At 39.5% G+C, this 12,338-nt stretch overlaps 1 protein-coding gene across 7 annotated transcripts in view; it reads right to left on the bottom strand.

Moving 5' to 3' along the window:
• FRMD4B (FERM domain containing 4B) overlaps positions 1-12,338 on the bottom strand; it is a 226,371-nt gene that overhangs the window by 113,488 nt on the left and 100,545 nt on the right. For 6 of the 7 annotated variants that reach the window (XM_040454472.1, XM_040454471.1, XM_040454467.1 and 3 more), the window contains 3 exons: positions 11,572-11,637; positions 9,446-9,540; positions 1,956-2,048 (listed from right to left, as the gene is read on the bottom strand). In XM_040454472.1, coding sequence (XP_040310406.1) covers positions 1,956-2,048; positions 9,446-9,540; positions 11,572-11,637 — 254 coding nt within the window. Of the gene's footprint in view, positions 1-1,955; positions 2,049-9,445; positions 9,541-11,571; positions 11,638-12,338 lie in introns of those variants that run through there. The other variant, XM_040454476.1, reaches the window with a different exon arrangement.

Genomic DNA, 12,338 nt, shown 5'->3' with positions numbered 1-12,338 from the left:
TGCAGCCTACATTAACATACACACAATTGGAAGCAGCCTAGGTGCTTCATAGGGGACTGGACACCTCAATTACGAAAGTGCAAAGAAATAAAGTAGATTTTTACATAAACAAGGAAAAATCTCCAGGTAAAAACAAAGTAAGTCACCAGTAACTATCATCCTTACTTTTCTCTAAGAATAATAGGGAGCTGGAGGTAGAGGGGAGGGAGGAAGGCTGGGGAGAGAGAGTAATTTCATATAATTTGAAATGTTTACAGTGACACTATAACATTTTGTGAAAAAATATATTGATGTTGGGCCACTGCTCAGACACAAGATGAAAATTTCTCTATTCTCTGCCCCCTGCTTAATTACTAATACTCACTTTTTCCTATTGCTTGCTAGTTTGTGTTTGCTCTTTTCTCCATTTCCACAAACACACACACTCATGTCATACTCTTTCCAGGAAAGTCCTGTATTTTTCTTTAGGATTTCCATTTCTCCACACCAGCTATGCTCCTGGATTTCAAAAATATGATTTCTGGTGACATGAAAGAAATTCTAGGCCAGCGTGCAGAGCGAAAAGCAAAAAACAAATTGGGGATCATCCATACTTTATTTACTGAGTAAGGAGCACTTATCATCCACAATCACCATCAATTCATATAAAACAAGATACTTAAGAAAAGATGGGACATCTTATTACCACACTTTGGATTTAATGTAGCAGACTCAAGTGAAAATTTTGTTAAAAAGCGTGTAAATCAATATGATTTTGTTAGGTCATCATAGTATATAAATTCTAAAAAAGGATAATAAGAAGCTTCCACGATGATGTCATAAAACAAAGCATATTTCTTTCTTTCTTTTTTTAGTTTTGCTATCACAATGATAAAAGGATCTGCTTCTGAACTAGACTGTCTAATGTGGGGCTTGAACTCACGACCCAGAGATCAAGAGCTGCATGCCCTACCGACTGAGACAGCCAGGTGCCTCAAACAAAGCGTATTTCAACATCCAAAAAATACCATAAGCCCAGAATACAGAAACATGCTTTAGGTTGATCTAGCGTTACGATAGCTTATTTAGATTCCTGGGAAATCTACTACCTTACCTTGTTTTACCATATTTGGCTTCAGACAAAGAAGACAAGTTATCATGAAATTTATCATCAAATTCAGGTAGTGAGAAGAGTGGCTAATGCACAAAAAGGGGCTTTCAGCAAGACTGGTAGTGTTTTATTTCTTAAACTAGGCACAGTAACACAAGTGTTAATTTTTATAACATTGTATTTATCGTAGAGTGTGCATATTTCATGTGGAAAAACATTCCCATCATGGGCGGGCTCTAAGAAATCACTGTTTGAGTTGAATGCATCCATTTCTGGAGGAAACATACATGGAGGCCCATAGGTATGGGTAAGTGAATTTCCTAATTAAGCAGAGCTCAGAGAACAGGTCAAGGACTCCTTACATCTTTCTCAGCAATCTCTCTGCCTGCAAGCTGAATTCAGATTTCTGTACGGTTAAGATAATTCTTTCCATGAGCATTTGTTTGCATTTTATCGCCTATTCAAACTAAGGCGTGAAATCGTATAAAATTCAATCCTTTCCACAGTCTAGGAAATGTCCATACATAACATGTAACAGTAAATGTTTGCCATATTTCAAATGAAAAAAATGCTAAAGGTATGTTGAGTCAGAAACAAGTTATGTACTAAAATACAATGTATTTTTCACCTTTAAGTTGATCCAGAGGACTTTGAGGAATAAAGGAAGGTGATTCTACCCTTCATCTTCAAAGAAAACAATCCTACACGGTATCTATGGCAACTTAGTCTCCAGACTAAGACAGTAGAGAATCTTTTTCACATAATGTTTTGATGGGTCTGTTCTTTTTTTTATTCTCTAGTGGATCACAGATTTTTTTTTTTTTTAAGGGAGGTGAGAATGCTGGATGTTTCTATCGATACCTACCTCACAGCGAAATGCAAAATGGTTGCGCCTGGTTTCTTGGGCAGATCATGGTCAAGAACTCGGTGATCTAACTGTAGCCAGTTCTGCTGACCTCTGTGAGAGTAAAGCAAAGAAAAAAGATCAAACAGAAGTCAGAGAAAGGTTAAATAACACACAAGGTTGGCAAAGCTGTGGGGAAAGTGTCATACACGGATGGTAGGTGTATAACCTGTTACAACTGGTACTAAGACCAATTTAACAATTACTATCTAAATTATAAAAGCATCTGCCTCTGAACTAGACTGTCCACGTGCAAGAGTTTAGCAAGATAAACTTGTGCATGTGAAAAATGGCCTAAGTATAAAGTCACTTTAGCATTGGTTGTAAGAGGAAAAAGGCTCAAAACAACCTATACATGTCCAACAAGGTCATGTTTAAAAAAATAATTTAAACTGAGAAATATTATACAATGTAGCCACACAAAAGAAGGAGAGTATGTTTACAAACCTATTTTTAACAATTCCAGACATGGTGTTGAATGGAAAAGCAAGATGCATGACTGTGAGTACAGAATATAGCCCTTTTAAAATTAAAAAACACATACACACACATATATAAAATATCTCTGAGATGATAAATAAGAGACTAACACTGGGTGCCTTTGGAGGTAAAAAGAAAACTAATTGAACCTTAATACATTAATCTTTAAATTCTTATTAAATATGATATATGAATATTTTAGATAGTCAAGAAGGAGAAAACTGGTTTAATGAAATCATCGGACACATATAACAGTACTACAGTTTCTTTAAAAGTACAGGGTCAAAGGCTCTCTGAGTGCTGTTTCTATACGTATATTATGGACCTCCTAATATTTAAGCTTGTGTTTGTTTATTTACTCAAAAGCCTAAAGTTCATGGATATAAACAGTTCTCCTTAAATTGTGACCTCTCAGGGATTAAAAGGATTGATGACTTGGGATCATTTCCATGACTTTTCCAAGGCTGTCCAACCAGTTGGGCCATTTTAGACTGTATATTCCCAGAAGGCATAGACTCCATTTTGCTTGCTTATGTAAAACTCAAAACCATGCAAATAGTGATGGGGTGTAAAATTATAATAAAACCTGTAATGGGCCAGAAGATATTGTCCAACCTATTTTGGTCTTTGAGAAAATAATTTTTAACTCAGAAAACTCTAAGCTGTAGTCATTCTAAGTAGATAGGAAATACTAATGATAGTAATAATAAAGAAGAAGAGGAAGAACAAGAGGGAAAAAAAGGAGGAGAAGGAGAATGGAGGAGGAGGAGGAGGAGGAGGAGAAAGAATGGAAGAGAATGGAGGAGGAAAAAAAATGGAGGAGAATGGAGGAGGGGGAGGAGGAGGAGGCGATGGTGGAGAATGGAGGAGGAGGAGAGTGAATGAGGAGGAGGGGGAAGAGAAGAATGGAGGAGAATGGAGGAGGAGCAGGAGAAGAGGAAGAAGAAGGAGGAGGAGGAAGAGCAAGAGAAGGAGGAGAAGGGTAAGGAAGAGAAAGTGAAGGAGGAGAAGAAGGGCTTCTCCTTATTGAGCAACTACTCTGTGCCACCTAAGCTGGAACTTTTTACATATTACAGCTATATTTTACAGTAAGGTTGCAAAAAAGGTGGCAAAGTTAAGACTTAAGTTCAGGGCTTTGAGTACAAGACTCTGGATACAGGAAACTAAAGGGTTGAATCAGCTTTTATAACTTTGGGCTGGTCTCTGTCACTTACTAGTCTCAACACTGGAAAAAATGTGTCTTTGTTTCTGTGATTTTAAGATGAGGCTTATGATAATTGTCCCTAGCTTTACTTGGAGGACTATTACAAAGACAAATAAGCTGATATAAATGATATAAGGGGAAGTTTTTAGAAATACTTCTTTTGTGCATAAAAAATAGAAACACGGGGGTTAGAAGGTAAGAGATTCTTCCCCTGTATTTCATGCAGTTTAGAATGGTACTGAGTTAAAGACATATGCCAACTTCAGACATGTTCAAATATATGTCTTAAAATACATAAAATAGCGTATACTATCAGGTCTCAAAGGATTTTAGGGAAAATGAGACTAATTTTGAATCATTTTTCTTGCTTTTATATAGGAAAGATGTGGCATCATTAAAAAAGCACAGTGTATATTTACATGAACTTGCATGGAATCATGTCCAAGAATGAATAAAGCAAACTGTATAATACCATATACAGCATAAATCAATTATATTAAACAAAGACGCACACTGAAAACACCATTATCTACGGATGAAATGCTTATAGTTCTAGAGAGGTCTAGAGCAAACTGCAACATTTGGAGTGGGAAGATAATCAAAAGGGACTGGCTTCAACTATCATGTTAAATGATTTTTATAAAAACACATTTATGTATATATAATATAAAAATATTTTTTAAAGGATAAATTAAATATTATATTTAAAAAAATCTACCCAGGGGCACCTGGCTGGCTCAGTTGGAAGAGCACACAACTCTTGATCTTGGGTCATGAGTTTGAGTCTCACATCGGGTGTAGAGATTATGACAAAAAAATAATAAACTTAAAAAAATCCATCCATAATCTCACAACAAAATAAAATTAGAAGAACAAAAAGTGGAAAACTACCCATAACTCTATCACCGAGATATAATTAAGGTTAACGTGTTGTTTTACAGTCTCTGAGACTAAAATGAGATCAAAAAGCACTTATTGCTTCTAACCTGCTTTTCTCAAATTTTTCCATCAGCAAATATTCTAGATCTAATCAGTATCTCACGAAGCTGAATCTACACATTCACCTCTATGAAACTGTGCACGCAGGTCAACCCTAAAGCAAACTTTTTCGGCGAGAGGGTGACGAAGTATATATAGAAGTATATGGGTCAAAAAGCCCTTCATCTCACATCCATCGAACGGGATGGTAATCAAAACTCACAACTGTGTTGTAAAACCTATTTATTTCTTCATAAACACAGCTTATTCAACAAAGCCTTTCAAAACAGTGGAATTAAAAAAAAAAATCAAGTGAGTTGAAGAGATGGGAACCATTTTGGCGAAATTCAAGGCGGCTATCTCAGGAGGGCAAGACTGCCCTCTAGGGGTGAAAGACTGCCTCTGCACACCGATCACCAGGAGGTACTTCCAAGCATAATCTCAAGGAACTCTACCCCGCCCTCCAGCAGGGCCACGGATTTATTTTTGTTGGTCACCATCACTACCTTTCTTATGTAACGGCACAACTCTATTTTTCCATTTCTCTTCTTGGCCTGTGGAGTAGGGCATAGACAGTGGCTAGTTTCATTGACAAAATGTTCCCCTCAGCGTTGCCTTACTCTGTTTAGAGAAGTTCACTGAAGGCAAAAGGCTGATGTGGCATCTAGGTTGGAAAATACAATTCAGACAGCATCCTGGGAGGGATCCGACTCAGTGGTTTTATGGGGGGCGGGGAAAGGGAGTGCTGAAAGAAAATACTTTCCAAAAATATTTACCAGACAAAGAAAAAGAGCTAGGCTTGTGACCAAGACATTCCAAAGAGACACCCTTAGACAGAAGCAATTTTCCAGACCTGTTCCCCAGAAAGGTGGAAATGGCCAAATTCACCCCCCCCGCCCCCCTCCCCCCCAAACCCTGTTCATACTTCTTCTGAAAATAAACACAGCAAGAGCCAGAAGACACTTCCAAACTGGTCATAATTCAAAAATAGACTCTGCTGTCACTTGCAGGGGAGTACACAGAGGACAGTTTGGAGCCAGGCTTCTTGGAAAGACTATAACCATCAACCACTGTCGCCAAAGGAGATAGCTGGAGGAGGCGCCTGAGTGAGACTTTCTTCTCCCAGGAGAGGATTTAGAAAGAAATCCCAGAGGAGAAGAGGGGGAGGGTGGCCCAAGGCATTAAACAAAGTCATTCATATTATTCCTTTTCCTTCTGAAGAGAAAGTCTGATATCTGCATGCCTGATTTATACACTGCTTGGTTATGCTCACCTGAACTGGGAGCTTTCCCAGAAGCCATCCATGTAGCCAGGACCCCCTTTTCCAGCCCACCATGAACACTGGAGCCTGGGGAACTTGCAACACCAGTCATGAATTATGTAACTCCTGGGCATAACATCCTGCAGTGGCCTAGGATCTATGTGACACGCAGGGCTCACTCACCTATGATCTTGTCTGTCTTATATCTTGCTCCACCGTGTAATCATATACATTACCATGCTCATGCACTGGCCCATAGAATAAGTCTTCCCTGGAATGTCATCTCCCATTCCTCTCCACTCTACCCCAAGTCTACTTGCCTTGCACTGTCCATTGGTAATTACCCTCTTTTTTAAAAAAATTATTTATTTATTTATTTATTTATTTATTTATTTATTTATTTATTTTGAGAGAGACAGAGAGCCTGCAAGTGGGGGAGGGACGGTGAGAGAGAGAATCCCAAGCAGGCACTGCACTGTCAGCATGGAGCCCGATGTGGTGCTTGAACCCACGAACCATGAGATCATGACCTGAGCCAAAATCAAGAGTCAGATGCCCACCCGACTGAGCTACCCAGGTACCCCTGTAGTCATCCTCTTGTGTGAATTCCACTCAAGTCCTCCTTTAGCCCTTTCTGGACACTGAACTTACTGCCAGTACCAAAAATAGCATGACAGCTTCCTTTTAGTGGGTGCCTGTGCACGCCTGACCTGCCTTAACAGTACATCATACTAGTACCCTTTACACGTGTCCTATATAGTCCTTATTATATAGGTACTATTATTATGCCTGATGTACTGATGAGAAAAGCAGAGGGTCAGAGATGTTAAGTAACTGGCCTAAAATCACATAGCTACCACAATTTTAAAACAATCTACTCCTTGCCTCCCTTTCAACCTTTAACTTGCACCACTTTCCTCCTTACCCTCTATATTCTAGTCACAGTGGATTTTTTTTCTTTCTCAAAACTACAAAATAACCGCCGCCCCCCCACCCCAAAGTCTAGCTCAGTCTCACCTCAAGGCTTTCACACTGGCTTTTGTCTGGAATGCCTTCCAACTTTTGCAGAACTGGTTCTTGCTTTTTATTACATGGCACCTCCTAGAAGTGTTCCTGGTCCACCGATCTAAAACTGCCCCCCCCAACCTTTCTTGATCATGGCCTTGATCATGTTCTTCCAAGCATGTATCGTTTCTAGTGATTTCTCACCGATCTATGTGTTTGTTCTGCTAGACCACACCATTGCAATATAAGCTCCAGGAAAGCAAGCACCTTGTCTCTGCTGTGCACAGCTGAATCTCTGGAACCTAGGACAATGGCTGGCAATTGGTAAACACTCAAGAAATATTTGTTGAATGAATAAGTTATTCCAATATTCATGCTTTTTGTCTCTATTCTATGTGACCTCTCTAAATTAGGGCTTACAGCACTTACAGTTTAACCATATAACTTAGCCATTACGTATTTTAGGATTTCGCCATATTCTATTTGCTATTGTTGCATTCACAATCACTTACAACCTGTGTGTGTGTGTGTGTGTGTGTGTGTGTGTATTTGTGCATGCGTCTAATCACTGATTCACATGAACTAGACTTGTCTTTCCAGCAAAGAGCTTGTGGTCTAGGTTTATCTGCCCTTCCTATTTCACCCAGCAGAGGACTGATCATACAGGGTCTCAAATAGTTGTTGCGTGAACTGATAATTTTGTGATTCTGAGTGAGGTGAGTGATGTCTAGTTTACTTTCTTTCTGGTTTGTGGAACCCTATTCAGGAAGCATCCTGGGCCTGGGATCAAAGTTTTCAGGTTTTTGTGTCTCCCAGCAAGTGATTGCCTGGTGTTGTCCAGCCCAAGTCCTGAGCCTGATGGCATTTCCTGCGGGGGGTGGGAGGTTGTTGCGGGTGGGGGGGTCCTAGGCTAGTGGCCCACCTAGGCTGGAAATAATCAGAAGCAAGATATTAAAAAAAAGTAACCCCTTTTTGTGATTATTTTCTGCCTGGTTAAACTAAAGAACTGAGGTAACATTTGAACTTCTTGGAGTACAAGAAGAATGCTCACTGGTAGGCCAATATATTCTGTGCCTGGAATGCATTTTCTTTTTTTTTTTTTAATTTTTTTTTCAACATTTATTTATTTTTGGGACAGAGAGAGACAGAGCATGAACAGGGGAGGGGCAGAGAGAGAGGGAGACACAGAATCGAAAGCAGGCTCCAGGCTCTGAGCCATCAGCCCAGAGCCCGACGCGGGGCTCGAACTCCCGGACCGCGAGATTGTGACCTGGCTGAAGTCGGACGCTTAACCGACTGCGCCACCCAGGCGCCCCTGGAATGCATTTTCTTGAATTTTATATTTGGGTTTTTTTTTTTTAATGTTTATTTATTTATTTATTTGTACTGTAGTATTTATTTATTTATTTCCTGACAAAATGACTTCCAGCAAAATGCAACAAATTTTGTCTTTGAAGCCTAAGCAATCTTTTCATCCTTATACACTTTTAAAATGGCATTATAGATGTTGAATGTTTCTTTATTTTAGAGAGACAGAAAGAACATGAGTGGGGAGGGGCAGAGAGAGAGAGACACACACACACAAAATCTGAAGCAGGCTCCCAGCTCTAAGCTGTCAGCACACAGCCTGATGCTGGGCTTGAACCCAGCAACCGTGAGATCATGTCCTGAGCCAAAAAGTCAGATGCTTAACTGACTGAGCCACTCAGGTGCCCCCAAATTCTTATGATTTTATTGTTATATATAGGTCTCATTTCAGAAAGCATTTAAATTATTGATAAATATATACAATGTCCAAGTTAACATAAAAAATGAAGGTAGAAGAAAAAAAGATAGTGAAGAGGTGACATAAAATGGACCTAAGTAGAGCTGGAAAAGTTTATTCTGTATTAAAACTCTACAGTATTTTTCAGGTGGGCCACACATCTGCCTTTAAACTTTCTTGCCATCAACACCCAAGACATTAATTCTCATTTCAACATATGAGTGAATAACAATCTAGTATTTCTTTTTATGGTTATTATTTTGAGAGAGAGAGATGGAGCATGAGCAGAAAGGGGCGGAGAGAGAGGGTGAGAGAGAATCCCAAGCAGGCTCATGCAGAGCCCTAGCAGAGCTGATGTTGCAAACTGTGAGATTATGACTTGAGCAGAAATCAAGAGTCAGATGCCCAATGATTGAGCCACCCACACACCCCAAAAATCTAGTGTTTATATCAATCATACACATCTATATTAAAAAAAAATGTGCAGATGTACTAGCAACAATAACAACCTCATTACAAAACAAATTTCTAAAACACTTGGGGCAATATTTTCGTGTTTAAAAATGATCAATATTCCCTTTCTTCTCCCTTTCCACTAATAGTCCTAGGAGAGAAATCCTGTTATTAAACAATCTTTAACTAAGCAGGGCATATTCTAATTCTTGGGGCATTTCCAGCAATTTTTTGCTAATTGTGAATGACAGTGAGTAGGTAGTCCAGATGAAAGGGAAAGAAATGAACGTTACTAAAAGACTTACGTGTCGTCCGTAAATGTTATTCCAAAGTACTCCTTTTCTTTCAGGTTGAAATGTGAAGCCACAAGGTCCAGCAATTCTCTTGATAAAAGTTTGGGCTGTCAAAATAAAATGTTATCAGAAAAGCAATTTCGTTGCCTCACTCTCTTTTTGCTACCACCCTTCTCTGTCCCAAATAGTTCAAAGCAGCTTTTGTTTGTTTGTTTTTAAATATCTGCCCCCTTTGGCTGCCTAGGTTAATCTACTATAGACCATTCTCCAAGAGATTGGGAAGGGGGAGAAATGGTAATAGAAACATCAATGAGATCGTCAGTTTCATGTATTTGCAATTCAGTCCAGTAATTTACTTTTTCCTCCCAGGGGACAATGTATTTACTAACATGATGATGTTTTGGAAAAATACGTTTTTTAAAAGTCATTTTGAATGTTTATTTTTATTTATTTTTGAGGGAAAGAGAGCATGGGTGCACCACCAGTGGAGGGGCAGAGAGGGAGGGAGGGAGGGAGGGAGAGAGAGAGAGAGAGAGTCCCATAGCACAGAGCCTGCCATGGGGTTCAATCCTACAAAACGTGAGATCATGAACTGAGCCAAAATCAAGAGTTGAATGCTTAACCAACTGAGCCACCCAGGTGCTCCTGAAAAAATACTCTTTTCTAGGTACTATGGTGCTAGTGACCAAGACAAAGAATATCAAACACCTCACTACGTGGACTGTAGGAATAATCTTGCCTGCAGGGTGCCAGTTGAAGAGGCTGGAGACCCAAGGCTGTGAGATCAGAGATAAAACTATGACTCTACTACTCGTTACCATTTATTGTCCCAAACTCCTTCTATCCATTATCTCACTTTGTGCTCAGGATGAGCCTATGAGATTGGGGTTCTTATTGCCCTTTTATAGATGAGGGGGCCAAAGTCAAGAAAAACTAAGCACCTGGATTGATGTTACAGTCAGTAAGGGCAGGGAATTGAACCCAGTTCTTTCTGATTCCAAAGCCTACGCTTTTCATCTCTCTCTCTTGAGATGGAGTGATCTTACCCACTGCATATACGATTGTCACCAGTGTTTCCTAAACACTTAGAAGAAGGATCTAATCTATGAACTTTTGAGAAGCACTGGGCCTGGTGGCAAAATGCATGTTTTGGAATCAGGGGGAACATCCCAGGTGATAGCAGACGCCGGATTTGCAGGAACAAGGGAAGAAAAGGGTGATATGCAAGAGGGCATCTACATAGACTCTTTCTGAACTTAGAGCCAAACAGTTTAGGGCTCATTATGGTGGTTTGAGAGTTGGATGTTTGCTGCTGGGGAAGAAAGAATGGTCATGATTAAAAAAAAAAAAGAAAAGAAAAGAAAAAAGAAAGAAGAAATAAAGAAACAGGCAGAAATCTGGACTAAAAGGTCCACTCTGGCTAAACAGTGTTGACTATTTTTATTCTAATTGAAGCCTATGCATAGTGGGTGAGAAACGAGCCACAGAAGGGAGAAGAATTTAGGTTTGGTCAAAGGAGAGAGTTCTGGCTATAGCTACAGTGTGGCTATCAAAGGGAATCTCCACAATTTCTTTTTAGGTCCTTGGGCCACAGTGTTGAGTAAATGAAGAGAGAAGGATCAACAATTAAAATATCACCACTCATATAGTCCATATATATTACAAAAAGATTTCATTCTCATATGTAATCTAGCTTGATTTTAGCCATAATTCTTTGAGGGAAAGTAAGGAGTCTCAATCCCGGTGCACAGCTGATGAAGTGGGGTATTTAACCTGGACACTGCCGTGTGGCAGCAAAGTGGCAGGATGCAGATTTGCAGCTGACAATAACCCTTTCGGAGAAAGATTACAGTGCTCCGTTTACCCACAAGAGGTTCAGAGAAGTAAAGCTACTTCCTGGGGGTCACACAGCTACTGACGGTCAGAGCTGAGATTAGAACCCAAGGGTCTCCAATCCACATCCCCAGGATATAACTATTCTCACAGGTAGACCAAGTCATCTGACTTAGCAGCTGTCCTTTTGCCCCTCAAACAATCCCAAGTCATTGGCACAAATAAGTGAGTAGCCTGAACAGAGGCCATGAGGCTCACGGAGGGAACCAGTCAGTATGGGCTGTCTCTTCATGGGCAACACCTACCTGAACCAGCAGCTCCAGCCTCCTATCATCCAGGAGGTGCACCTGGCAGTGCCTGCCCTCTGTCATCTGTGGGGACAAGATAGCAAGAGTGGCATCAGTGCTGGGGCTGGCAAGCAACCCCCTGACCTCGATTTATAGTTTGTTTTACATGTGATGTGTTCAGCCTAAAAATGCCTTCAGTTGAGTCAATCGACAGCCTCGATCACAAACAGACTCATGAGGCGGCATTAGCTGTTGGATTAGTCAACCAATCAATTAATTAATTTACTCTTGGATGTAAAAAAGAATGAAAAGCAAAGACAACCCAATATATTGAAAAAATAATGTCTATATAGTGTATACAAGATTATACTATGAAAAGTTCGTTTCTTTCCTAGAGGAAACTACTACATTTATCATTGAATCAATATTTTGTTTTTCAAAGGAAAATTCCTATATTCATTCATGTATTTTAATAAATAGAATACATGCATAATTGTAAAGGAAAAGATGACATTACAGTTAAAACTGAAAGTCTCCATCTCTGTAACGTCTGTCCCCTTTATAGTATATCACTACCATAATTAAGAACAATTACGAACACTTAAGATACATAGTTAAGAACAATATCCATCAGCATAAATTTCTTTTTTTTTTTGGGGGGGGGGAAAAAGTTTTATTTTTTATTTTATTTATTTATTTATTTTTATATATGAAATTTATTGTCAAATTGGTTTCCATACAACACGCAGTGCTCATCCCAAAAGGTGCCCTCCTCAATACCCATC

This window comes from Herpailurus yagouaroundi, unplaced genomic scaffold (assembly GCF_014898765.1).
Source record: "Herpailurus yagouaroundi ecotype Mexico unplaced genomic scaffold, PumYag 213, whole genome shotgun sequence".
Classification (NCBI taxonomy): Eukaryota; Metazoa; Chordata; class Mammalia; order Carnivora; family Felidae; genus Herpailurus; species Herpailurus yagouaroundi.
This window is presented reverse-complemented; position numbering and strand designations above follow the sequence as displayed.